We start from the raw sequence: 27,933 nt of genomic DNA, 5'->3' as shown, positions 1-27,933 counted from the left end.
AGGGGAAGCGCGGGGCGTGGGGAAGGGGCGGGGAAGGTCCGGAAACAGGATCCGGAGAGGGGCGGGTCTAGAGGCAGGACCCGGTACCTGGGCAGGGCCCGAGCACGGACAATGGGGCGGTGCGAAGAGAAGTGGGGGGCGGGGCAAGAAGTGGGGGCGGAGCCACGTGCAGGTTCGCGACCAGAGGAACTGGGGAAAATAGGTGGGGCGCAGCTAAATCGAGAAACAGAAACCGAGACCCAGTGAAGAGTAGCGGTGGGAGGCAGAGCAGGGGCAAGAGGAAAGAAGTGTGGGGCAAGGTTAAGGGGAGAGGCCAGGAGGCCGGACGAAACCAGGAGTAGGGGCGTGGCCAGGAGCAACAGGAGGGGCGAGACCTGGAGTAGTAGCAGAGGCGGGGTCCAGAAGTGTAGTAGATGCAGGGTCTGGGGCAGGGCCGAGTTCTGGAGCAGAGGCGGAGCCAGGAACAAAAGCAAGGGTGGAGCCTGGAGCAAGAGCAGGAGAGGAGCGAGGAGCAAAAGTAGGAGTGGAGCGTCTGAGCAGAGGCGGGGCCAGGAGCAGGGACTGGACGAAGCACCGGAGCGAGGCGGGATCTCAGAAGGCGCCTACCAAGAACAGTCTTGCAGGCTGGTGACCTCCGCATTCTCCAGGTTGAAGCCACGTTATCCACTGCCCCGAGATGTCCCCTGCTGGCCCTGCGTGGCCGAGGCTCCGAGTCCTGCAGACGCTGTGGGCACTGCTGGTGGTGCTGTTGGCACCGTGGAGGTTGTGGGCGATAAAGAATACCCAGGAGTGCACCTGGCAAGTTGTCCTGAACAACTTTGAGACAGTAGGCAAGAAGGACGCGAGCGATCGTTTCGTCGATCAAGAGCCCTTGTACACAGTGGACAAAGTGTTCAGCCAGCTAGTGGACGCGCCCATCGACCCGGACGAGGTGAGGGGACTGGTGTCAGGCAAACGGGAGAGGTCCTGGACCTGCACCCCACTGGGCTCTGGACATTTGCCCACCCTCTCCTTGCAGACATACCTGGGCTTTCCTTACTACCTGAAGATCAACTACTCCTGCAAGGGAGAGGTGAGTGGGTGCAGAGGGGGTGGGTTCATTCTGTTGGGGCCTCAGTTTCTCCATCTCTAACATTTGAATAGCGGTGGCACCACCAGACCCTAGGGACCTTAAAGATTCAAGAAAATTCCCAGTATCCCACGAGGCACATAGTTGGTGCTCAAGTAAGCTTTCTATTTCCATGTTTTAAAATTGACGTATAGAGTCTTACCTGGCGGTCCAGTAGTTAAGACTCCGCGCTTTCACTGCAGGGGACACAGGTTCCATCCCTGGTCCGGGAACTAAGATCTCGCATGCCCCACATCGCGGCCAAACAAAACAAAATAACAACAACAAAACACTTTCCTCAATAAAGTGAAGAAAATATTTTTCGAAAATTGAGATATAGGGCTTCCCTGGTGGCGCAGTGGTTGAGAGTCTGCCTGCCGATGCAGGGGACGCGGGTTTGTGCCCCGGTCCAGGAAGATCCCACATGCCGCGGAGTGGCTAGGCCCGTAAGCCATGGCCGCGGAGCCTGTGCTCCGCAACGGGAGAGGCCACAACAGTGAGAGGCCCGCGCACCGCAAAAAAAAAAAAAAAAAAAAAAAAAAAAAATTGAGATATAATTCACATACCATAAATTCACTATTTTAAAATATACAGTTCGGGAATTCCTTGGCGGTTCAGTGGTTAGGACTCTGAGCTTCCACTGCAGGGGACACGGGTTCCACCCCTGGTTGGGGAAATGAGATCCTGCAAGCTGCGGGATACAGTTCAATAGTTTTTTGTATATTTACAAAGTTGTGCAACCATCACCATTATCTTGTTCCAGCACATTTTATTTTAAATTAATTAATTAATTTATTTATTTGGTTGCGCTGGGCCTTAGTTGCAGCATGTGGGCTCTAGTTCCCTGAGCAGGGATCAAACCCGGGCCCCCTGTATCGGGAGCGAGGAGTCTTAACCACTGCGCCACCAGGGAAGTCCCCCCAGCACATTTTTATCACCTCAAGAGGAAACCCTGTACCCCCATCCCTCCAGCCCCTGGAGACCACTAATCTACTTTTTTCCCCTATGAATTTGCTTATTCTGGACATTTCATATAAAGAATGGAATCAGGGGCTTCCCTGGTGGCGCAGTGGTTGGGAGTCCGCCTGCCGATGCAGGGGACGCGGGTTTGTGCCCCGGTCCGGGAAGATCCCACATGCCACGGAGCGGCTGGGCCCGTGAGCCATGGCCGCTGAGCCTGCGCGTCCGGAGCCTGTGCTCCACAACGGGAGAGGCCACAACAGTGAGAGGCCCGCGTACCGCAAAAAAAAAAAAAAAAAAAAGAATGGAATCATACAATATGTGGCCTTTTGTATCTGACTTCTTCTCAAGGCTTATCCATGTTGTAGCATGCGTTAGTATTTCCTTTTTATGGCTGAGTAATAATATTCAGTTGTATGGATGTGCTACATTTTGCTTATCCATTCATTAATTGATGGACATTTGGGTTATTTCCACTTTTGAGGGGGGATATTACGAATAATGCTGCTATGAACATGTCTGTACAAGTTTTTGTGTAAACATCTGTTTTCAGTTCTCTTCACTATATACCTAGGAAAGGAATTGCTGGGTCATATGTTAACTCTGTTTCTCTTCTGAGGAACTGCCAGCCTGTTCTCCAAAGCAGCTACACATCATTTTATATTCCCATCAACAATGTATGAAGGGTCCAGTTTTTTCTATATCCTCACTTGCTCTTGTTCATCTTTTTGATTATAGCCATCTAGTATGTCTAGTATCTAGTATGTGTGAAATGGTATCTCAGCGTGGTTTTGACTTGCATTTGCCTCGTAACTAGAGATGTTGAACATCTTTTCATATGCTCGTTGGCCATTTAACTTCTTTGGAGAAACGTCTATTCAGCTCCTTTGCCCATTTAAAACTGGGTTATTTGTCTTTCTACTGTTGCATTGTAAAATTTCTTTTTATATACTGGATACTAGTTCCTTATCAGATATATAATTTGTAAATATTTTTCACATTCCATGTCTTTTCACTATCTTGATGATGTCCTTTAAAGCACAAAAGCTTTATGTTTATTGAGATATAATTCACATATCATACAATAGCACCAAAGTTTTTAATTTTGATAAAGTCCAATTTATCATTTTTTTTCACTTGTTGCTGGTGCTTTTGGTGTTGTCTAAAAAGGCTTTACCTAACCAAAGTCACGAAAATTTACTTCCATGTTTTCTTCTAAGAGTTGTTTGTTTGTTTTAGCTCTTACGTGTAGGCCTACGATCCATTTTGAGTTAGTTTTTGTATATGGTGTGAGGTAGGGGTCCAACTTCTACATGTGAATATCCAGTTATGCCAGTACCATTTGTTGAAAAGATTATTCTTTCCTCATTGAATTGTCTTGGCACCCTTGTCAAAAATCAATTGACCATAAATATAAGGGTTTATTTCTGGGTATAATTCTATTCCGTTGCTCTATATGTCTATCCATATGCCAGTACAACACAGTCTTGACCACTGTAGTTTTGTATTAAGTTTTCAAATTGGGAAGTTTGAGTCCTCCAACTTTGTTCTTCTTTAAGACTGTTTTGGCTCAAGTAAGCTTTCTGAGGACAGTAGAATGTTGTGGTCTAGAACTGAAGTTCTGGAGGCTACAGACCTGGGTTTGAATCTGCCATTAGCTAACGTTACTTGGAGGAAGTATAGCATGATAGTGAATCCTTTGGGCTGTGGAGCCAGGCTGCCTGGCTTCAAATCCCAGCTCTGCTACATAATAGCTGTGTGATCTCAGGCAAGTTACTTAACTTCTCTGTACCAAAGTTTCCTCATCCTTAACAAGGGTCCAATAATGATCATACCCATTTCATAAAATGCTTAAATAAGTGTGAAGCACTTAGCACAGTGCCTGGTTCATAGACAGGGCTCAGTGAATGCTAGCAACAAGTTTCTAGAGTGTGACCCTGGGCAGAGAGTTTACTCCATGAGCCTTCTCTCCTTATCTGTGAATTCCTTTTTCTGTTCATGCAACACCTGCTCTGAGTCAGATCCTCTTTTTTTTTTTCACAACGGGGTGGGGAAGGCAGTACAATGATAAACAACGTGGCCAGGTTTTTCTTCTGGATGCAGTCCACCAGGGAAACAGACAATTGGCAAGTAAATACATAAAATAATTTATTACAGTAATCAGTGCAAAGATGAAAATAAAATGAGGTGATATGTCAGAAAGGAGGGTGTTAGCTGGGGTGGTTGGGGAAGGTCTCTGAAAAGCTTGAGCAGAGACTGGAATGATGAAGAGGGACACACATGCGGAGAACTGGGGAAAACATCTGGGCTGAGGGAACAGCCAGGACGGAAGCCAGTGTGTATGGGGAACCGACCAGAGGCCTGTGTGGCTGGAGGAGAGTGAGCGAGGGGGAGAGTGGGAGGAGATAGTGAGGACCTGGCTTTCCCCCTGAGTGAGGTAGAGCCATGAGAAGGTTCTGAGCAGAGGAGGGATGTGATGGGACTCAGGTGTTCACAGGCCTAATGGGGGGCAGGGCAGCAGCAAGGAGACAGGGAGGGGGCTGATGCTCAGTCCGGGCAGGAGTTGAGGGTGGACAGCACCAGTGTGGTCAAGGCCACTGTAGCCCTGATGGGGAGGAGGTCCCCGCCCACCAGCACCTGCTACCCTGTGATTGGAAACCCTGAGGCAGGGCTGGGGCCAGTGTAGGGGACAGGATTGAAAGGGCCCCGGCCTAGGCATTCCTCAGGATGAAGGCCTGTGCAAAAGGGGTCAGACCCGTTAAATCTCCCGCCTGCATCCCACAGCTGCCCCCGCACCCCTGCCCACAGTGGCTTGAGCACAGCTGTCTCTTGGGGATGCCTCCAAGCCTTTGCTAGTGCTATTCTAGGGACTTCCCTGGTGGTCCAGTGGGCCCTCCCAGTGCGGGGGGCACGGGTTCAATCCCTGGTTGGGGAACTAAGATCCTGCAAGCCGCACGGTGTGGCCAAAAAAAAAATTAGTGCTGTTCTATACCCTAAAACACCTATCTTCTCCTTCCATCTCCGCTCAAGCCCTGCCCTCCCTTCTTAGCCCAGCCAGGATCCTGGCATCTCTGGGAGGTTGTCCCTGGCTGCCCCGTCACCCTCTTCCCCAGTTCCTTTCTGTCTAACTGCCCCATCCCACCCTCAGCCCCAGGCCCCAGCCCACAAACCTGGTGGCGATGGCAGAGACTCTAATTTCTCTGGATAGGGGGTGGGGTAGAAGCTTCAAGAATGGGACTTGAAATCCCTGAAGTGAGGGAAGAGGCTGCTAGTATTTTGGGTGCCAGGCACTCCCACCTTTATGTTTTTGCTTATCCCATGCTGTTTTTCCCCATGCATTCCCTACATCCAAATTCTGTCTGAGGTCCTTGCTCTGGACTCACCTCCTCCAGGAAGACCTCCTGACTCCCTCCACAGCCCAAAGCACTTCTGCTCGTCTCCTAGCCTGGCCCATCCCCTGCCCCAGCCCCAAACCGAAACCATGTTCTCTAACCTTCCCTCAGTGGAGAGTGTGCTCTCCTGACCCAGCCCCAGGGAGAAGACAGGCTAGTAAAGGTAGGGTCAAGGCAGCGGGACCCACAGGCTATCTTAAGGACACACTTGTGGGGCCATCTCGCCCTCAGTCCTCTGAGGCCCTGGTCCGCAAGGGCCACCTGACGGGGCTGAAGCCGGTGGTGCTGGTCACCTTCCAGTCCCCAGTCAACTTCCATCGCTGGAAGATAGAGCAGCTACAGATCCAGATGGAGGCAGCCCCCTTCCGCAGCAGAGGTGGGCCTGGAGGGCTCCTGGAGGGGTCACAGCATGGCGGGCATGTGGGGGCATTGCCAGGGACCTCAGCAGGGTTCATGACCTTGAGGGGAGGCTGGGACCATCAAAGGGGCCTATGACCTGGTGGGCATGGGGGTTTGTTGGGGGCCTCACAGAGGTGTCTGACCTGGAGGGGGGCCTGGGGAGGCGTCAGCAGGTTGCTTGGCCTAGATGGGACCACACAGAGGCCCCAGTGGGGTCCATGGCTGAGGGGAGGCGTGGGGAGTTGCAGGGGGATCCCAGTGGTCTGTGGCCTCGGGGGCTTGCTGCTGGAAGGCCCCAGCAGCCTCAGTACCCCCTGCCTGCCAGCAGAGAGGTGTAATGCAGAGGAAGTGTGTCTCATGAGCTGGTACACACCCATGCCCATCAAGAACGGCAGCGTGGTCATGCGCGTGGACGTTAGCAGCAACGGCCTGGGGCCCTTCATTCCCAATAAAAGGTGCCCTTTCCCAAACCTGGGGCAGGGGGTAGTCTCTGGGAAGGGCTTCCTAATCCCCAGATCCCCAAAGAAGACAGGAGGAGCCCAAAGGGAGGGAACTGGACAGGGAGGTGGCAGTGAGCTGTAGCAGGAGCTGGAATGCATGCCCCACACCCACCTCCAGGTTTCAGGTGAATATCAACGGCTTCCTGGAGAGACAGCGAGACAACACACTCCAATTCACTGTGGGAAATGAGGTGAGGGGGGCCCGGATGGTGGGAAGGGTAGAAGAGGGGGTTAAAGACAGTAGGCTGGGGCCCTGATTACTTCCCAAACGAGCGGCAGATTCCATTTACAGAGCATTTACTGTGTGCTGGGCCCCTGGCGACGTGCCCTGCTAAATGCACAATCACATTAGGTCTTGACAGTGACCTGTGAGGGAAGGTGCTCTCACATACCCATTTTAAAGAGGAGAAAACTGTGGCCGCAAAAGGGTGGAGCCATTTGCCCACAGGCTCTCGGCATGTACACATGGAACGAGACTTGAAACTGTGTCTGCCTGACTCCTGCACCCATATTCTTAACCACAGTGCATTCACTCATTCATTCATTCATTCAGCAGGCACTTCCTGAGCACACAGTGTGGCACCATGGGAACATAACAGTGAACACACAGACCCAAACCCCTGTCCTCTCTTAGAGCTGACATTCTAGTGGGAGAGACAGACAGCAAACCAGTACACATGAAATCAGGTAAATTCTGTAGCAGGTTAAAAGGTAGTTAGTGCTCTGGAGAGAATTCAGAGTGAGGGGAACTGGGTCTGTGCAGGAGGGGACGGCAGTGTTTAATGGAATGCTCAAGAAAGGCATAACTGGTGGGAATTCCCCAGCAGTCCAGTGAGTAGGACTCTGTGCCTTCACTTCGGAGGGCCCAGGTTCGATCCCTGGTCGGGGATATAAGATCCCACAAGACCCCACAAGCCGCGCACCGTGGCCAAAAAAAAAAAAAAAGGCGTAATTGAGAAGCTTGGCATTTGAGTAAAGGGAATCATGTGGCTACCAGGGGATACAGAGGGAGCAGTCTGTGCAAAGGCTCTGAGGAGCGGGAGACCCATGTGGCCGGGAGAGAGTGGGTGAGAGGGAGAGTGCTGGGGGATGAGATCAGAGAGGCGATGGGGCAAATAGACGGAACCGTGGGAGAGGGAAGGGAGGGACGTGTTGAGCAGCCCTCCTGCCCCTGCCCCGCAGCTCTTCAATCTGATACCCCGGTACTTTGTGAATGTCCCGTCGAGGCCCTTGTGGTACACTGTGGACCAGGCACCTGTGTTCATCCTGGGCGGCATCCCTGAGGAGAAGGCCATCCTGCTGACTGACACAAACTTCAAGGACTTCTTTCTCGTGGAGGTGAGTTGATGTAGGGCAGATGGTGGTCTGGGCCTCAGCTCCTAAAATGGTGGGGGGGCCTGGGACCAGAGAAAGGTCCCCAAAGACCTACCACCAATGAGAGGCAAATAGCATGAATGAAAGACAAGACTGCAACCAGACAGCCTGAGTTCAGGTCCTGGTTCTGCCACCTCCTGGCTGTGTGATGTTGGGCAAGTCACTTTACCTGGGCCTCAGATTCCCCATCTGTAAAATGGGAGCAATACTTATATTTACCTCACAGACCATTGCGAGGATGATATAAATTAATGTCAACCGGACACAGAATGAGCACTACGTGAGTCAAAGCTATCATTACTTATAGGTCCACCATTTCTAATTCTGAAATCCAAAATCTTTGAAACGGCATTTTCAGAAGTTTAGGGCTAAAATGTATTTGTTGAGAAACTCCGACCTGAGCTAACAAAGGCTACTTTTTTTAGTCTTTATGCATTCCATTTAGTGTTAATATTCAGATGCTGCCCTGCAGAAATATTAAGGAGTTTGATTATGGGGTGTTGCCCCAGACCCCACTGGGGTTTGGATGGTATATATGTGCCATCTTACCTTCTAAACTGGAAACTTCTGAATTTCGATACACGTCTGGCCCCTAGGGTTTCAAGTTCAGCATTGTGAGCCTATATTATTCCCAGAACAGGGAAGGAGTGTCTGAAGCAAGGTTCTTTTGGTGTGAATGACAAACACGTTTGAATTAACTGCAGCTGTAGGCAGAACTCCAAACCAGTTTGGTTTAAGCAGAGAAATGGATTTAGTAGGTGTGCCTAACTGCAAAGCCCAGACACAGCTCAGCCTGCAGGCCTGGCTTGATTCAGGGCTCACATGAGGACTCCAGCTTTCGGTTCCACTTCTTCTGGATTAACTCCATCCTCAGTGTGATTCGTATCATCCCAACTCCCAGGCAGAGAGAAAGGGAGCGTCTGTTTCCCAAATAACTTTAAAAACAAACAAACAAACAAAAAACCCTGAAATTTGTTTGCTTTGTCCTGATTGGCCCAGCTTGAGTCATGTGTCCCAAAAGAATGGAATGTGACAGCTGGCTTAGCACAGGTCATGAGATCCATCCCAGTGAGGACGGCAGCCGAGACAAGAGGCAGAGAAGGGATGGTTCCCCCAGAGTGAAATCAGGCTAGCTTTGCCACGGGTTGGGGGCGCATGATTTCTGACAACCCCATGTGGACTAATGTTCTCTCAGGTCCCTCTGGCCATGAATTCCGGCTTCTACTGATCTCATTTCATTGACAGTCTCCCTGTCCTGGGTCAGCTCTCTCGGTTCTGGCCCAAGTCTTTCCAGACCTTGCTCAGTTTTCACGCTCCTGACCCAAACACACCCACAGGAAGTATGTGGCCGATGTGGATTCTGCTGAAGAGATTTGGAGGACAGAGAAGGCGGTTTATGTCATGAGAATGAAAAGTGCAATTTGAACTTCAGTCATCCTTGTTCTTTTTTTTTCTTTTTAATTTATCAAGATGAAACAAAATTCACCACTTTTTTTTTTTTAAGATTTTTTTGATGTGGACCATTTTTTTAAACTCTCTATTGAATTTGTTACAACACTGCCTCTGTTCCATGCCCTGGCCCTTTGGCCTCGAGGCACGTGGGATTCCAGCTCCCCGACCAGGGATCGAACCCACACCCCCTGCACTGGAAGGCGAAGTCCCAACCACTGGACCGCCAAGGAAGTCCCTAAAATTCACCACTTTAAAGTGAACCATTTAGTACCATTGATTACATTGATACTGTGCAACCACCAACTCTTGTTTCCAAAAAGTTTCCATCACTCCAAAATCGAAGCCTACTTATTCTCATTCTTTAATCACAGGGATTTTCCCCATATTGTTGTCTCCTCTCTGTTTTCCTTCCTCTTGTTTCACCTCACCACTCCCTTCTAGACGGCCCCTAGGGTCCCATAGGAATCCTCCCCCTACACGGCTCTCTTCGGCCCTGAGTTGGTCAGGTTTAGATGCTGTAACAGGAGTTCCCTGGTAGCCTAGTGGTTTGGATTCTGGGCTTTCAGTGTCATGGCCTGGGTTTAATCCCTGGTCAGGGAACATCCTGCAAGCTGGGTGGCCAAAAAAAAAAAAAAAAAAAAAACCCTGTAACAAAGAGACTCCTGAGAGAGAATAGCTTAAATAGTTGCTGTTGCTCATTCCCCAAACAGTTCAGAAGTGAGAAACCGCAGTCCCTTCTATTTTCCTGCTTTACCATCCTCTAGGCCCCAGGTGTTGATCTCATCAGTGTGATCAGAGCTGGGTCATGCCTACGTCCATATTCCAGCCAACTGGGAAGGAGAAGGAGCAGAAATGAAGGGCAAGCTATTTTCTCTTAAGCAAGTTTCACTTCCACTCACATTCCATTACTGAGGAATTAGTTGCTTGGCTACATCCAACTGCAAAGGAGGCTGGGAAGTATAATTTCTATCTGGGTGGCACATGCCCTGCTAAAACTCAATTACCAAAGAATATGGGAGAAAGGGATTTGGGAGCCCAACTAGCCACCTGCCAAAAATGGAAGAGGAAATTTGTAAGTTTGTGTAACCAAAATATTCAGGACTTCAGGTCCGGCTTGACCCAGGATTTCAAACAATGTCACCAAGACTGAGTTGCTCTCTCTCCATCTCTTGGACCTGGTTCCTCTGTATTGACTTTATGCTCAAACATCTCTGTCCTTGGAATTGCAAAGGCTGCATCTCAGGCCCACATCCAGTGGGAAAGATCTTTCCCATTACCCTCTAACCCCCAAATCCCAAGATTCCTTCCACTTGGTGTGGCTCACCATTTGCTCACCTTGACTCAATCACTGCGGCCAGAGACACCCACCATGCTGCTTTTTGAGTTAAATGAGTCAGAACTCTCAAGCTCTGCTCAAATAAGAAATCCAGCTGACTCACAGCTTTTCTTTTTCTCACGTATGTGGGAGAAGGGAGATGTGATGATCCTTTTCTGGTTTAACAAAGAAAATTTCCAAGTATTTCTTCCAGAAAACAGAGGCAGCACTTTAAATATTAACAGGGCAATAGATGAAGTATGACAACCAATCAAAATGACACATTGAGAGGGTAGAGGCTAGTTTCACCGGGCACAGCAACAATGTCTGTAGTCTGTAGAAATCTTTTGTGTGCTGAATAGGGTAGGAAAGTGAGAATGTACTTGTTACCCTTAACTTGATGAAATTTCCCTCAGCATCAGAACTTAGAGTGTTACTTTGATATATGCTTTTTATTGGAAAAGTTAGTGGAAAATTCCACTTTTTAGTGGACAATTTCAATCAAACACAGAAGTAGAGAATTGTATAATGAACCCAGCTTCAATAATTAACATTTTGCTTTTTTTTTTTAATCCCACTATTTTTTTTTCCCTGGAATATTTTAAAGAAAATTCCAGCCATCATACCATTCACCTGTAAATTCTGGAAATAACTGAGGAAGTATCCCTAACACATGAGAACTTTTTTTTGGGCTTCTCACTGTTGTGGCCTCTCCCGTTGTGGAGCACAGGCTCCGGACGCTCACGGACCCAGCCGCTCCGCGGCATGTGGGATCTTCCCAGACCGGGGCACGAACCCGTGTCCCCTGCATCGGCAGGCGGACTCTCAACCACTGCGCCACCAGGGAAGCCCCACATAAGAACTTTTAAGAAATAAAACTACAATGCCATTATAATGCCCAGCAAAATTAACAGTAACCCCTTAATAGCATCTAACCCGGTCATAGTCAATTTTCCCCAATGATCCAAAAATGTGTTTTACAGTTGCTTTGTTTGAATCAGGACCCACACGTTGCATTTAGTTGTTACGTCTTTTAATACCCTACATTTTTTCAGGCAATTTAAGAAACCAGGGCTTTTGTCCCATAGAATTTGGCTGTTTGCTTCACAAAATCGATTACAACTTGTTCCTCTGACCCTATGTATTGGTCTGCTCAGGCCGCCATAATAAAATACCATAGACTGGGTGGCTTAAACAACAGAAATTTATATTCTCATAGTTCTGGAGGCTGGAAGTCCAAGATCAAGGTGTCAGCAGGGTTGGTTTCTCTCCTGGGTTTGCAGAAAGTACCTTCTCACTGTGCCCTCACATGGCCTTTTCTCTGTGGGCATGAGTGGAGAGAGAGATCTCAGGTGTCTCTTTCTCTTTTTATAAGGACACCAGTCCAATAGGATTAGGGCCCCACCCTTATGACCTTGTTGAACCTTAATTATCTCCTTAAAGGCCCAAATACAGTCATGATGGGGGCTAGGGCTTCAACATATAAATTCTGTCCATAACACCCTATATTGCCTATAAACTGGTAGTGAGCTCTAGAAGCTTGGTTAAACTTAGACTCAAAAAAAAAAAAAAAAAGAGGGCTTCCCTGGTGGCGCAGTGGTTGAGAGTCCGCCTGCCAATGCAGGGGACACGGGTTCGTGCCCCGGTCCGGGAAGATCCCACATGCCGCGGAGCAGCTGGGCCCATGAGCCATGGCCGCTGAGCCTGTGCATCCGGAGCCTGTGCTCCGCAACGGGAGAGGCCACAACAGTGAGAGGCCCACGTACAGCAAAAAAAAAAAAAAAAAACAAACCAGGGAATTCCCTGGTGGTCCAGTGGTTAGGACTCCATGCTTCCACTGCAGGGGGCCCAGTTCGATCCTGGGTAGACTCAATCTTTTAGGCCCTTCATTGGTGGTACTTTCCCACTGTTAGTGATATTGCCAGTGCTGGTGATCGGTCATAAGTTCAGATGGTGTCAGCCTGACAGCCAATTGTGTTCGAGATAGAATAGGATTATTACAAGTGTGCCTCGGGCAAACTTAGAATCTTTTGGGTCCACGTGAGTACAGCCCTGACTGTGGCCCGGAGAACCAGGACTGCTGAGCACTGTTGAGTATGCTGTGTACTGCCCAACTCTAGGGAGCACAGAAAGCCCCAACTGCCTCTGGCCTGGGTCACCTGCTTGCAGGGGAAGTTTGTTGGGGAAGTTTGGCCACCAAGATGCTGCTGCAGTGTGCGCAGGGAGGGGACCCTGGGGGCAGCCGCATGTGTTCATTCCAAGCAGTTGTCAGAGCTGGTGCCTCGAGGCAAGGGAGGACACAGGGGCTGAGACCAAGGCCACCTGCTTACCAGCGGCTCTACTCCCTTGCAGTTGAGCATTGACAGTTGCTGGGTAGGCTCCTTCTACTGCCCCCAGACCAGCTTCACTGCTACCATCTATGATGCCATCGCCACCGAGAGCACCCTCTTCATTCGGCAGAACCAGCTCATCTACTATTTCACGGGCACCTATATCACACTCCACGAAAGCAACCGTGGCAGCGGTGAGGGGGCCCTGGCCGGGTCACATACCCGTGTGTCCTTGGCATCTTAGGCAAGGGGACCTGCCTGTTGGAGCCCCAGGGAGGGCACCTCAGTGAATCCATCACTGGAGACACCTGGGAATGGAATTTCCATGAGTGGGGAGGGGGATGTTGGAGGGACTTTCCAAGCTCCTAAAGCATCGCTGCCGCCCTGCAGGGGCCTCCTTCTACCCTCTATATGCTGGGGTGAGGCTTTCATCCAGACCTTCCCAGGAGTTGTGAACCGACTAAGGGCAGAGAGAGGTGTGAGAGTGAAGGGAGGGAGCAGAGAGCAAGACACTCGGGTGCACGCGCACTCACACACACACACGTGCAGAGAGAGAAAGACAAACCGGAGAGAGTTGCATACCAAGCGAGAAATGTGTGGGGTTGGGGAGTGGCAGAGAGTCAGATAAAAGACATACAAAGAGAGAAACAGAGATGGGCCGTTGGAGAGGCAGTGCCATGAGGGAGATTGATCAGAGAGGAAAAAGAGACTTGATTCAGCCTCATCTGTTAAATGATACCAAAGCCCTAGTTCTTCTCACCTTCTGCCCCTGCCCTATCTAAATGAAAGATGTCAACTTACAGAGTCACAGAAACTTGTACTGTAACCCATATTTCATTAGTTAGTCAGCGTTCCCAACAGCTTTATTTTTCTCCCTTTCTTTCTTAGGGCACTTTGACAGTGGGAAGGACCAAGTTAAAAGAGATTTAAGTCAAAGACGGGTGTTTATTGGCTTAGATAGCTGGAAAACTCAGGGGCATGTTGTTTTCAGGCACAGCTGGATCTCGGGGCTCACTGCAGCTGTTAGACCCATCTTTGTGGTACTGCCCCCACTCCATCGAGCAACTGCAGGCTTTTATGCCGGGGGTGGAGGTCGGGGGCAGGAAAGAATATCTCTTTGTTAGTGGTTGCAGGCTGAGAACTGTCTCTGATTTGCCCAGCTTGGTCACATGCCCAGCTCAGAATCCATCCTCTGGCCAGGGGAATAGAAGAGTGGGGTCAGCCCAATCTGAACCTTGTGGGCAGAGTGTGAGCGGAGGTGGGGGGATTTTCGCAAAGGCAGCTGGGGCCCTATACCAAGGGCCCCTCAGACGCCACACTGAACAGTCACTCCAGTGGGAGAAGACAGATAACAGGCTCATTAAGGCCTGGAAAATGTGGATGGGGGCCCAGGTGCCAGGCTCAAATGTCTGTGCTGGCCCCCACAGGGAGATGGGTCCGTGTCCTGGCTAACGAGTGCATCAAGAAGTTGTGCCCTGTGCATTTCCATAGCAATGGCTCCGAGTATGTCATGGCCCTCACCACTGGCAAGCACGAAGGTTACGTCCACTTTGGGACCATCACGGGTAAGGTTGGTACCTGGTACCTCTGTACCCTCTCACTTCTAAGAATTCTGACCCCAGGCCCTCACCCCTCACCATATTCCTTCAGGAGGGGTCCCAGGCTGGAGGTTCTCCCTGTGAGTCGATATGGGCTTACGCCTTTGTAGGGGCAGGGCTTGGGGTGTGTTATGTATCTTTCACAATGTGTTTGGTTTCAAAGGGTAGAAGCCCAATTCAAAAATCACTTAAGCAGGGACTTCCCTGGCAGTCCAGTGGTTAAAACTCTGGGCTCCCACTGCAGGGGGTACAGGTTCGATCTCTGGTTGGGGAAATAAGATACTTACATACTGCACGGTATGGCCAAAACATTTTTTAAAAATCGTCTAAGCATAAAAATGTGTAGACATATAAGTGAAAAGACCAGGATCCAACGTCAGGCATAGCTGGATCCAGGGGCTTACAGGGTATATCCTCAGGACTCTGTCTCTTGGCAAGGTAGTATAGCATAGGGATTATAGCACGGGTTCTGGAGAGAGACTGCTCTAACACACCAACTCAAGTCACTGGCGGCTCCGGATAGGTGACTTAACCTCTCTTTTTGGTCTCATATCCTCATTTGCAAAATGGGGCTGATAGTACTAACTAGTACCTGCCTCATCGTGTTGATATAAAGATTAAATAGACCTATATAGGGTCTTAGGAGAGTGCTAGGGACATGGTACTGTTCAAGGGTTTATCATTGTTAGCCCTGTGATTTGGCTTCATTTTCAGGTGGATATTCCCTTCACGAGGGTTAGAGATGGCCTCCAGGAACTTGGGGCTCACATCTCCCACCAGTCTGAGTCACCCCGAGAGAGTGAGAGTGGACTCTTCCCCACTGGCTCTAGCACAGATCCCAGGGTGCATTCTGATTGGCCCATTCTGGGTCACATGCTCAGACCTGAGCCAAATACTGTGACCAGAGACAGACATACTCTCTTTTTTTAAACTTTTTTAAAGAATTTATTTATTTATTTATTTATTTATTTATTTATTTATTTATTTATTTATTTATTTATTCTGGGCTGTGTTGGGTCTTCGTTCCTGCGTGTGGGTTTTCTCTAGTTGCAGCGAGTGGGGGCTACTCTTCGTTGCAGTGTGTGGGCTTCTCATTGCGGTGGCTTCTCTTGTTGTGGAGCATAGGCTCTAGGCGCGCGGGCTTCAGCAGTTGCAGCACGCAGGCTCAGTAGTTGCAGCTCGTGGGCTCTAGAGCACAGGCTCAGTAGTTGTGGCACATGGGCTTAGTTGCTCGGTGGCATGTGGGATCTTTCCTGACCAGGGCCCGAACCTGTGCCCCCTGCATTGGCAGGTGGATTGTTAACCACTGCACCACCAGGGAAGTCCAGGCAGACATATTCTTTTTTTTTCTTTTTTTTTGCGGTATGCGGGCCTCTCACTGTTGTGGCCTCTCCCGTTGCGGAGCAGAGGCTCTGGATGCGCAGGCTCAGCGGCTGTGGCTCACGGGCCCAGCCGCGGACACGGCATGTGGGATCTTCCCAGACCAGGGCACGAACCCGTGTCCCCTGCATTGGCAGGCGGACTCCCAACCACTGAGCCACCAGGGAAGCCCGGCAGACATATTCTAATAGGCCAGTTGTGAATGACTGAAAGGCCAGTTGGGTGAGAGCTACCCCAGGGAATCCTGGGACTAAGAAGGAGGCACAGGCATAATTGGAGAGCCGGTGTGGTGGGGTGCCAGACAGGCTGGGAAGGGCCTAAACTTTGACCTGCCCTGCTCTGCAGATGGCCGCGTGTCCTTCGAGTTGCTGCCCAGGCAGCGGTCCGTGTGCAATGGGATACTAGGTACCCAGCTCCCAGATGGGTCTGCAGTGGGCAGGGGGTGGGGTGGGTTTGGGGGGGTTGGGGGGAAATCAAAGGTGTGGGAGAGCAGGGAAGGGTGGGAGAGGTCATAGGACAGGATGGGCAATTTCTTGGGGATGGGTGGAGAGTCACTGGGATAGATGTGGCAGTCACAGAGACTATGGAGAAGGACGGGATCTGGGGGCTGCTCTGGACTTCTGCCTTCCCTACCAGTTGTCAACTGCTCCATAACCTGGGCCGTATTCATTGCTGGTGACTACAATCTACTGCTGCTGGTGGAGATCGAAGACCCCTCCACTAGGAAGTATTTCCAGGTGGTCAGCTATGACCTGGGTAAATGGGGCGCCACGGCGGGGGCAGGGGGCTGAGCGGGAAGGGGCAGGAGCTCAGAGTGTGAACTGTGGGCCCATCCTTTGGGATCTGTGCCCAGCAGACAGCTGGAAGGAAACGTTGCTCGTGCCACTGCTAGGTAAGGGGCAGTGGTGGAGAACAGGCCGTCTGGGCTGAAGAGCCTGAGAGGAAGTCAATGAGACTAGAACAGAGGGAAAAGGGGAGGAGGGAGATTGGAGATGTGGGCAGACGCCAGACCTGGAAGGGCCTTGCGGCTCACAGTGAGGAGATTTGATTTGATTTGATGAAGTGAGAATAGGGCTGCCGTGTACAGCTGTTGAGGCTGTGCCTGGTACTCCCCAGCCAAGGAGTCAGAGGAGGGAGGCAGGTCCTCTGCCCTGACAGGACTGTGTCCTCTCAGAGGGAGTGTCTTTTTATTATTCACATAAAGAAATTCTAAAGATTAATGGGCCCAAACGGGAAGCTGTTGGAGGGTTTGGGGAGGGGTTGGAGAGCTGGGGACCTGCTCAGTTTCAGGTCTTGAAAGCTCAGGGCCTCAGGAGATTTTTGCTGTGTTTTCCCCACCTGTAGTCAGTGATTACCTGGTTGTCCTCTACACCATCCCGGAATTCATCCCTGACGGTAGGAGGGGAGGGCAGAGGGGGCTGAAAAAGTGGGGGGGAGGCTAGGAGGGGCCCAAGTGACCCCACCTCACTGCTGTGTCCACTCTGCCTCTGCCCCTGCCAGCTCGAGGCCTGGAGTTCCTGATGGTCCTAGGGACAGAGTCTTACACCAACTTCCCGATGGTACCCAAGGGCATGTCCTACAACCCGTATAACAACCTGCTGTTCATCTGGGGCAACTTCCTCCTGCAGAGGTATGGGGCCGGGTACAATTTGGCCTCCCCAACCCCACTAGGGTGGGGGTCCTTTCTGAAGTCACCAAGTTTTCAGAGTATGCCCAAGTCCAGAAGTTACCAGGACTGTGATGGGGGAAAAATGGGCTGGGGTGGGCAGAGATGGGATGGAGGAAGCTGATAGTTTAAAGCTGGGAGCCCTTTCTTAGATGAAACCTGATATGAGGACCTAACCTATGTGAGCAATAGAAGGGCATTGTCTGGGGAAAGGTAAGGATGCTTTTCACCCCTCAGGAATCCAGGGGTCCCGGAGCCAACTCCATGGGCTGTTGGCAAACTGCCAGTTTGGTTGAACCTTCCTGTTCACTGATGGGCAGGTCAGCCAGAGGGTTTGGAGTGTGGCGCACAAACTAGAGTCCCAGGCCTCCTTTGCGTGTTCTCACAAGGCTGGTGGAGAACTGAGTAAATGGTTCCTGCATCGTGTCAGGCCTAGTTGGGGAAGCAGATATTCCCCAGGGCCTTGCCTGGTGCCCCCACCTCCCACCTCTGCCCCTGCAGCTATAACAGTAAAAACTTCATCTACCTGGCGGACTTCCCCAAGGAGCTGTCCATCAAGTACCTGGTCAACTCGTTCTATGGGGACACGGCTATTGTCACAGAGACTGAGGAGGTGGGCTGCCCTGCCCCTCTCCCCACTTCCTTTCTGCCCACCCCCAAATCCCAAGGGTTTCCCTTCTTCCCCTGTCAGGGTAAAGGGGCCCAGGAGAGGGAACGTCCTCAGGGACCCATTTATAGCTGAGAACCCTCAAACTCAAAAAGGATAAGTACCTTTCCAAAGTCACTCAGCAGAGTGAAAAACCTGTGCTCAGAGTCATGATGTCATTTCCAGAGGGGGTCCTCTTTCATTCCATCGTGCAGTTCAGTTCATAAATATTGAGGACTTAGTGTATGTTTGATCCAGTGCTGGAGACACAGTGGCCAATGAATCAGTCCTGGGCCCTGCCCTCACAGGGTCCCAGTCCAGTTGGGAAGATGGACTCATTCCCAGACTGTGACGGTTCAGAACAGCCAGGGCTGCAATGCGGAAACAGCATCTATGGAAGTTCAGACCCGGTCTGGGGGTGTGTGTGTCAGTGAGGGCTTCACAGAGGAGGCCACCTGGAGGGGGGACATGCTGGAGGCTGGAGGGGATCCTCCAGGTCGAAGCTAAGGAGGAGGTGAGGTCTAGAGCAAAATGTGTTGGGGGATGAGACGGTGGGCAATAGTGCAGAGATGGGAAACTGAGGCCAAGGGGAGGGTGCAAAGAGTGAGAAGGAAAAACGAGGGCTCATTCCTTGGATCCCAGGCCTCCAGGGAGTGTATATATTAGGAATGGTTACATTGCAAGTAATAGAAACTCAAGCAGACTAAAACACTGAAGAAATTTATCATGGCGAGTGAGGGCTCTAAGCACAGGTGTTTGGGTCTGGGAAGTAGAGAGATGGCTTACCCGATCCCAGCTGGAGGTGAATTCCCAGGCTTCACCCCTCAGGGAATGGGGCCCTCACACTCGGCAGAGCGAGAGGTGGGGGTCACAGGGCCCATGACCCTCACACACACACACCCGGCTGTCTCACCCCCAGATCTGGTACCTCCTGGAGGGTAGCTACCAGGTGTACAAGCTGTTCCCATCCAAGGGCTGGGAGGTGCATGTCAGCCTACAGGTGATGCAGCAGTCCTCTCTCTACGCCCCCAATGAGACCATGGTCACCCTCTTCTACGAAGACCGCAGACTGTACCAGGTGCTAAGCGGGGGGCTATGGGGGAGACATGGGGAAGCTGCAGGACCGCTCATGTGGCCCTGCCTTCTCGCTGCAGCTGGTGTACCTTATAGACAACCAGCAGGGCAGGCTCGTCAAGAGGCTTGTGCCTGTGGAGCAGCTTCTGATGTACCAGCAGATCAGCAACGACTACCTCTTGGAGCGGCAAGGGTGAGGAGATACTGGACCACAGCAGCAGTCAGGGCCTTAGGCGCTGCCTGTGGGAAGCTCCCATTCGGGGGGTGGGGGTGGGGTGGAGATCAAGCCATCCCCAGTGACAACCGCTGGGCTCAAAGGAGGGGTCTGACCCAGCCTGGGGACAGGGTGCATCAGGGAGGGCTTCAAGGAGGAAGAGGTGCATGAGCTGTGACCTGAAGGGTGAGGAAGAATTGACCAGGTGATAGCATGGGGCAAGGTGTTTCAGACAGGGAGAACCACATGTGCCAAGGCCCCGGGGAGGAAAGGAGATTGCCTGATCAAAGAACTGAGAGAATGCGGTGCTGTTAGAGTGCAGTGGTGGCGGGGTGGACAAGGTGAGCCTGGTGGTCACAGGGAGGAACTTGGACTTCATCTTGAGGGGCCTGGGGAACCACCATGGGACTAAGGGGAGGGGCTCCATGGTCAGATTTTACTGTGTTCAGCAGTGATCCTTTTGCTCACCTGCAGAGGAGCCCAGGGAGGCAGCGGGGGGAGGGGGGAGGACACTTTGGAGGTTGAGTACCGTGGAGGGGGTGGGGGAGAGTCTAGGATGCGGTCCAGGACTCTGGCCTGTGCGGCCGAGAGCCGACCACGTGAACGTGTGCAGGGGCACCAGGGGCTGAGGCCGAGGGGGAGGGGCAGGGATGGATTAGCCTTGAGTAGTCAGCGCAGGGGTGGTAAGGGGGCCTGCGGAGGCTCCTGGTGCACGCACGGAAAAGTCAGCCGCCGTCCTCCACTACCGCCGCTCAGGAGCCACCTGACGCTCTCCTTCACCAACTTCTGCCCCTTCACGGTGATGCGTCTGCGGGACCTGCCCAACCCGCAGATCTACACGCGCCAGGAGCGCTACCGGGCGCAGCCGCCGCGTGTCTTGGAGCCCGGGGGCTTCCACAGCGACAACTCGCTCGCTGTCTATCAGGGACTCGTCTACTACCTGCTTTGGCTGCACTCGAAGTACGACAAGGTGGGCGCCTGGCGGCGGCCGGGGCCATCGGGGCCGGGTCTTGTGTGAGGCGGGACCGCAGAGCCGTAGAAGGCAAGGCCTGCGTGGCCGGGAGAACCGCCGCGGAGGGCGGAGCAGAGCAGAGCCGCCTCGGTGCGTCCGAGGCTAAGGCGGGCTGGAGAGGGGGTCGAGCACGGCTCACGGGGGATGGCTTTGGGGGTGTGGCGGTCGGGCTGAAAGCGGGGCTTGAGGCCGATTTCAGGGTCAGGGGCTGGGACTGAGGCTAGGAAGGGCTCGGAGGATACTGCCTGCCTGGGCACGCCCCTTGGCCCCCCTCAAGGTGCTGGCGGTCCCCGCAGCCATATGCGGACCCGGTGCACGACCCCACCTGGCGCTGGTGGAAGAACAAGAAGCAGGACCAGGTGCGTGGAGAGGGTGGCGAATCGGTGGGAGGGCCGAGCCCGGATCCCCCCTCACCGTCCACCTGTCCGGGCACTGTCTTTGCCCCGCATCCCGTCCCTCAGGATTACTACTTCTACCTGGCCAGCAACTGGCGGAGCGCTGGCAGTGTGCACGTTGACATGGCCAGCTACGAAAAGATCTACGACCTTAAGGCTGAGAACGAGCTGCCCGAGCGCATCTTCCTGGACAAGGGCACCAGCTACCGCTTCTCGGTCTTCCTGACGGCCCGGGAGCCGGAGCCCCTGCACGGTCTGTGGGCGGGGCTGGGTGGAGCCTTAGGGGCGGGGCTTCTGTCGGGTGCGGCGCCCTGACCCCTCCCTCTGCTCCAAGCAGGCCCCTCCTTCCAGCTGCAGAGCAAGGTGGGCCTGGCTGTGGTGCTGGCCGACCCGGAATGCATCGAGGCGGTGGTGAAGGAGAAGGTCCTTGTTAATCGCAACTCGGTGCTTTTCTGGGTGAGACCAGGTGGAGGGGAGGAGCTGAGGTGACGGCGGAGCTACTGAGGCAGTGGACCTGTTAGAAGCCCGCGGTTATTTGAACTGTCCCTGGGTCCTCCCGCTGGCCCGCTGACCCCTTCATTTCTGCCCCCACCCCCAGGTTACGCTCAGTGATAAAAGGTTTTGCTTTGATCAGGGCATTAGTGGACATCACCTCATGAAAACCTCCATGCTCCTCAAGGTGCGTTCCCAGCCTGGAGGGGAGGGATGCGGATGAGGGAAAAGACTGGGCCCGTGGGGTCCACCAGTCATCATCTCCTACTCACAGGTGGTGGGCTCGTCCGGGCACTGCTTCCAGAACACGAACCAGGGGCCCCGCATGCAAGTATTGGACTTGGGGTACTGGGCCCTGTGCTGGGAGGGAAGGGGTTGGGTCGAGTCTCAACAGGGCAGAACCTGAGGGCTCCTTCTGGGAATTCCTTGAATGCCTTCCTAATTTCTTCTTTCTCGTTCATTTTCATCATTCACCCGCCCAGCCACCCACTCCCTCCTTTAATCCATTCGTGTTTTCAGAAAGGGCTGCTTAGTGTAGATTGCACACAAGCTTGTATGTTCCTTCTGATACTTTTCTGCAGGGAGAAGTAAAGTATCTGCCACACAGGGCTTCTTTTTCCAATTGGCACAAAGGCGGCATGTGGGCCAGCTTGGCTCTTCCTTCATACCTCGCTCTTCCTTTGCCTGTTCACATGTGCCTTGTTCAAGCCTTTGGGTCCTTGGTTCTGCACTTGCTTACACATGCAGTATCCCCTTTGCATAGAGGCAAACACTGAGGCTCAGAGAGATGCAGACAAAATGCTCAGAGTAACCCTGGGAGCTAATAAGTGGTAGAGGAAGCCTTGTTCTCACCCACTTCCCTGCCCACTCTCCAGGCGACAGACCCTGGTGCTTCTTCCTCCTGGGTTGGTATGACCCAGGGCAGTTAAAAAAAGGAGCTTGTCGGGCTTCCCTGGTGGCGCAGTGGTTGAGAGTCCGCCTGCGGATGCAGGGGACACGGGTTTGTGCCCCGGTCCGGGAAGATCCCACATGCCGCGGAGCGGCTGGGCCCGTGAGCCATGGCTGCTGAGCCTGCGCGTCCGGAGCCTGTGCTCTGCAACGGGAGAGACCACAACAGTGAGAGGCCCGCGTACCACCAAAAAAAAAAAAAAAAAAAGGGGGGGGGGCTTGTAACAGCTCCCAACTCCTTGGATCACATGGAATATTTGGGGTCAAATTCAAGGAAGAGTGACTGACCTCGGCTCAATAACAATTTCCTTCTATCCTTAGTGATATGCATTATTTTTAAGGTCTTTATCTTAACCCCAGAAAGTCAAAGTTAACATCTCCATTTTTTTTTTTTTTTTTTTTTTGCGGTTCGCGGGCCTCTGCAGGTGCTGAAGGAGAATCTGTTCTGTACTCTCTCCTAGCTTCTGGTGGTCGTTGACGGCCCCTGACATTTATTGGCTTGTAGATGCATCGCTCCAATCTCTGTCTCCATCTTCACAAGGCCTCCTCCCTATGCGTCTGTGTCCAAATTTCCCTGTTCTTATAAGGACACTGGTCATTGGACTAGGGTCCACCCTAATCCAGTGTGACCTCATCTTAACTTGATTACATCTGTAAAGACCCTCTTCCAAATTAGGTCACATGGGCAGGTACCAGGGAATTAGGACTTCCCTGGTCCTAATATCTTTTTGGGACACACAATTCAACCCAGAACAGAGAGTCAGATAATAAGCAAGAGAAATAAAAGATATTGTATGTTAAGGGCAATGGGTGCTAGGAGAAAACAGTAGTGAGCAAGGGGCCTGGGGTAGGTTAGCATTTTCCATAGGATGGTTCAAGGAAGACCTGGCCGAGGAGGAAACATTTGAGCAAAGACTTGAAGGAGGGGAGGAAGTGAGCATGCAGTTATGTGCCGGAAAGCATGTCAGCGAGAGGGGACAGATGGCAGAGGCCTGGAGGCAGGAGTATGTTTCATGTGTTAGACTAAAGGAACAGCGGGGAGCAGGCATGGCTGGATCAGGGCTAGCAAGGAGGACCATGGAGAGAGATGAGGTCAAAGCAGTGATGGGCAGGTCACATGGGAGGCATCTGAGCAGAGGAGCAACTCAGGTGTTCACAGAGTCCCTCTGGCTGCATGTGGGAGACAGCCTGGGTGGAGGGGCGGGAGCAGGGAGGAAATGGGCCAGCCAGGGTGGAGCAGAGGAGTTGGGGGTTTGGGGAAGGGAATAGCTCTATTTTGAAGTTTAGAGACAACGGTATTTCTGGATGGACTGCATGTGGGGGTGAGAGAAAGAGAGGTTTCCAGGATGAGGCCAAGGCTTTTTAGCCTGAATTTGCAGGGGTGAGGCGCCATAAACAGAGGTGGCCTGTGGATAGATTGAATCTGAGACGCCCATTAGATGCCCCAGTGATTCAGTGGCTGATAGGTGTAAAGTCTTTGGCTCAGGCGAGCATGGGAACTGCTTAATCTGTGGCCATGACGCCTCTCCGCGGTAGACATCAAGCCCAGCCCACAGTCTCCAGATGTCCATGTCCTTTTGACAATTGGGTGAAATCCTTGGGCCCTACCCCCAGAATGGGCCAGAAGCCTTTCATTCCCAATGACAATGTCACGGGAGTTCCCAGATCCCTAACCCCCATCCTGGGCTCTACTTCCCTCATATACCCCATGCTTCCCCCAGCTCTACTGTCTGAGAATTCAGTCTCAACCTCAGCCCTTTGTTTTATTTTATTTTTTTATCTTTTTTTTTTTTTTTTTTTTTTTTTTGCGGCACGCAGGCCTCTCACTGTTGTGGCCCCTCCCGCTGCGGAGCACAGGCTCCGGATGCGCAGGCTCAGCGGCCACGGCTCACGGGCCCAGCCGCTCCGCGGCATGTGGGATCTTCCCGGATTGGGGCACGAACCCGTATCCCCTGCATCGGCAGGCGGGCTCTCAACCACTGCGCCACCAGGAAAGCCCTGCGCCACCAGGAAAGCCCTATTTTATTTTTTAAAAATTATTTTTTTTTGCCATGCTGCGAGGCTTGCGGGATCTTAGTTCCTCGACCAGGGAGTGAACCTGGAGTCATGGCAGTGAAAACCCGGAGTCCCAGCCACTGAACTGCCAGGGAATTCCCTCAACCTTGCAAGTCCTTGCTTCATAGGTGCAGGTGTTAGTGGTTTTGTATGTCTTATTCTGGAGGCAGTTGGAAGCAACCTGTCTCAGTTTGAATCCCAGCTCTACCACTTACCAGCTGTGTGGCTTTGGATAATTAATAAGTGACTTGACCTCTCTGTGCTTCCCTTTTGCCATCTCTAAAATGGAGATATTAATGGTCTGTATCATACAAGGTTGTTTTGAGGATTAAATAAATCTGAATATGTAAGGCACTGAGGCCATTCCTCAGTGCCTTGTGCATAGCAAGAGCTGCTTAAGTGTTTGCAGTTATTATTGTTTTAACGATCATAATAATGATCACCTTGCCCTCTGGTGAGAGTGAGCCTGGCAGGTAGGGGTGGTGTGTGTGGGAGGAGGGGCGTCTTCCCTGCCCCACCCCTAGAGCCAGGCTTTTCTCCTCCCATTCAGGGCAACCTGATGGTGCCAGTACTTATCGGCTGCCCCCCAGGCAAGCGCCTTGCCTTTGACATCACCTACACGCTGGAGTACAACCGCCTGCAGAACAAACACTACTTTGACTGCGTGCACGTCGACCCCGAGATGCCCTGTTTCCTCTTCCGCGACAGTGCGTGTCCAGCCCCCTCCTCTCAATGTTCAGTGTCCTCCGCCCCCACTACTTTGCCCTCCCAGGCCTTTCCTCCCTGCCCGCTCACTGCCCCAGCACCCTCTGCTCTTCCCCTTGGACCACTCGTCTCTCCTTCTTCCCCTCTCCATCCTCCACTTCCGAGCTAATTTCTCCTCCCCGCCTCAACTCCTCCGACCCCACAGTCTTCTACCCATTCTTCTTGATCCAAGATTTGGTGACGGGAGACTCTGGCAGTTTTCAGGGCAGGTAAAGTCGTGGCCAAGCCAGCGGCTGACAGGAGTGAGGTGGGGAGTCGGGGGGTGGGGAGAAGGGGGGAGGAAGTGGGGGTGGAGGTGGTAGAGGTGATGCAGGACTTTGGACAGTCCGTGCGCACCTCTGCTCCCGGCAGCTACGTGCTGAAGGTGGTGGGCGGCGGGCCCACCCTGGACACCATCAAGGAATACAGCGAGGAGGATATCTACCGCTTCAACAGCCCCCTGGACAAGTAATCCCTGTGGGCCGGGCCCATAATCGGCCTTTCTTCCCCTGCAGGCCCCTGCATCTTCCCAGCCACAGACCAACCCTGGGCTGCAAACCCCGCCCATCTTGGTGTCTCAGGCCCCACCCACAGTCCAGGCTCCTAGCATCCCACATACTCGGCCCCGCCCACGGCAGGAGGCTCCGCTCACCCAATCCCGCCCACTGCCCCCTCTCCCTTTGGGGCCTCTGCCCGCTGAGGCCCCGGCCCCACTGAGGTTACCCCTTCCTGCACAGGACTGGCAGCCTCATCTGGACCACAAGAAACACAACGACTACCGAGGACTCAGCCTTCAACATTTTGTCCCACAACAGTTTAGGCATTGAGTGAGTGCCGGCCGACTGCACGCCCCCTTCTCCCCTACAGTCTGTCGGGCCTGTCCATCCCTTCTGCCTCTGGGAGACCTCCTGGTCCTCAAGCTACACTGACTGCCTTTGCGGTCCTCAAATGAGACCGATCTCTACACAAGCTGGACCCTCTGTCTGCAGGACTGGTCCCTCTTAACCTTTCTTCAGGCCTTAGTTCAGATGCCACTTCAACCAGGAGGACTTTTCTGACTGTTCTAGATGGGACAGTTTTGCTCTCATGTCCTCTTGTACGTTCCCCATTCTCACCCTGACCCCTCTGCCTGTGCTTCCTCCTTCCCAGCCCTTACCCCTCTGAGCTGTCACTGTCTCCTGTGGGGTCTGTCTCCCTTATAGTCCAGGTCCAGAATAGACAAATAATATTTGTTGAATGAGACAATGAACAAGTTAATTCATCCATGGTAGACATTTATTGACATTTGAATGGAAGTATTAATGAATGAATAAAACAATGAAGGAATAAGTTAGTATAGGGGGAATTCTCTGGTGGTCCAGTGGTTAGGACTCAGTGCTTCCACTGCTGGGGGGGCCTGGGTTCAATCCCTGGTCGGGGAACTAAGATCCCGCAAGCTGTGAGGCACCGCCGAAAAAAAAAAAAAGCATGTAGGGCCTCAGTAACTGGCCCTATAATAATGAAAGGAATAATAATAATGAAAGGAAGAAAATGATGCCATGACCAAATGAAGGAAGTGAATGAATGAACAAAGTAGCCAACTTGCACCTATTCGGTATTCAACCTGTGTTTATTGAATATATGAATGAAGATGTGACTTTGTACCTAGTAGCTGCTCCAGATTCACTTGTGGGATGAAGGAATAAAGGTAGCAAAGAATAAATGAGGGGGTGGCACCTAATAGGTATACCATCCACAATCTAGATGAATGCATAGTCACAGAGGAATTGACAGCTGGAGATGTAAAGACACGAGGAAATGAATGAGTGAGCAAACAGCCTGTCACCTGGGAGGGGTTCAGTCAGCCTTACTGGCTAAAGTGGGTGAAGGAGTGAATCAGGGAGAGAGGGAGGAGATTGCACCTAGTTAGTACTCACCCAGCGTCTGTGTGGTAGAGGGGAAGGTCAGGGAATGGCACGTGCTAGGCATGATTTGTACTACAAGTGCCTGAACTTGGGCCCCCAGGTGGCTCTGTATGGAGAACTCCCCGTGCCATGACACCATTCCACACAGCATCTTTGCCTCCGAGTTCTTCTTCAAGGTGTTGGTGAGCAATAGGTGAGCCAGACACATGGCCCAGGTGGGCTCAGGGGCTTCCTGTGGGGTGACCGCCTCCTCCCCCGATCCTGAACCCCATCCCCCAACAGAGGTGTGGACAAGAGCACATACTGCGACTACCAGCTCACCTTCCAGCTGCACATCCACGGGCTCCCACTCAGTGCCAGGCGGGCCTTCCTCATCCTCATGGTGAGTGGCTGCCCTGGAGCTGCCCCGCTGCGTGGATGGGGGCCCCCAGGCTGCCCACCCATGCCTGTTGTGTGGTGTCTGCAGGTGTCAGCCAGCCTGTTCGTTGGTCTGGTGATCCTCTACGTCATCTCCTGCCTCCTGTCGCCCTATGTGGTGAAGGTCTGCAACGTCCTCTGCTGGAAGATCAACAACATCATCGCCTGGGAATCTTACATCTACAGTATCGCCTCCGACACCGGGGCCTTCAGCAACACCTCTGGGATCAAATCTGGGGAGAGCTCTGGGGGCATCTCCAGAGTTGTCTCCAAGGTGGCAGGGGAGAACAGGACTGACACTAAGGAAACCTTGAGGAAGAAGCCAATATCCTGAGCCTCTTACCTGCCCCAACTGCCACCCACCCTCATCCCTCGTTTTCTGGGCCACTTTGAACATGCAACCTGTGGCTCGCTCATCCCAGGCCTTTCTCCCATTTTGCTTGAATTTTCACTTTGCATTTCAGCACCAGCTGTGGGACCTTGTAAGGACTCATGTTCAATTAGTTTGTACCACTCAGCCACATAAGTTATAAAATATCAAAATCCTTCTGTGCCAAA

General features: G+C 52.3%; 1 protein-coding gene across 9 annotated transcripts; it reads left to right on the top strand.

The window, feature by feature from the left end:
• The first annotated feature begins 36 nt into the window (after positions 1-36).
• On the top strand, positions 37-27,933 carry CATSPERG (cation channel sperm associated auxiliary subunit gamma). Of its 9 annotated transcripts, XM_067720894.1 has the most exons (28): positions 38-931; positions 1,019-1,072; positions 5,692-5,836; positions 6,188-6,314; positions 6,478-6,550; positions 7,542-7,697; positions 12,853-13,024; positions 14,258-14,395; positions 16,154-16,213; positions 16,445-16,564; positions 17,153-17,203; positions 17,309-17,438; positions 17,976-18,087; positions 19,040-19,198; positions 19,275-19,387; positions 20,165-20,378; positions 20,717-20,779; positions 20,882-21,068; positions 21,153-21,271; positions 21,414-21,494; positions 21,582-21,638; positions 24,861-25,017; positions 25,221-25,284; positions 25,427-25,522; positions 25,792-25,881; positions 27,059-27,151; positions 27,241-27,340; positions 27,425-27,933. In XM_067720894.1, the coding sequence occupies exons 1-28, from the start codon at positions 677-679 to the stop codon at positions 27,707-27,709; spliced, it is 3,471 nt and encodes a 1,156-aa protein (XP_067576995.1). In that variant the 5' UTR covers positions 38-676; the 3' UTR covers positions 27,710-27,933. The 9 variants fall into 9 exon arrangements, with proteins under 9 accessions (XP_067576990.1, XP_067576995.1, XP_067576992.1 ...); XM_067720893.1 differs by lacking the exon at positions 5,692-5,836 and having other exon boundaries at positions 826-1,072; XM_067720888.1 differs by lacking the exons at positions 5,692-5,836; positions 6,188-6,314; positions 6,478-6,550 and having other exon boundaries at positions 40-931; positions 20,717-21,068.

This window comes from Pseudorca crassidens, chromosome 20 (genome assembly GCF_039906515.1).
Source record: "Pseudorca crassidens isolate mPseCra1 chromosome 20, mPseCra1.hap1, whole genome shotgun sequence".
NCBI lineage: Eukaryota > Metazoa > Chordata > Mammalia > Artiodactyla > Delphinidae > Pseudorca > Pseudorca crassidens.
Note: the sequence above shows the minus strand (reverse complement) of the source record. Positions and strands in the feature narration are given on the sequence as shown.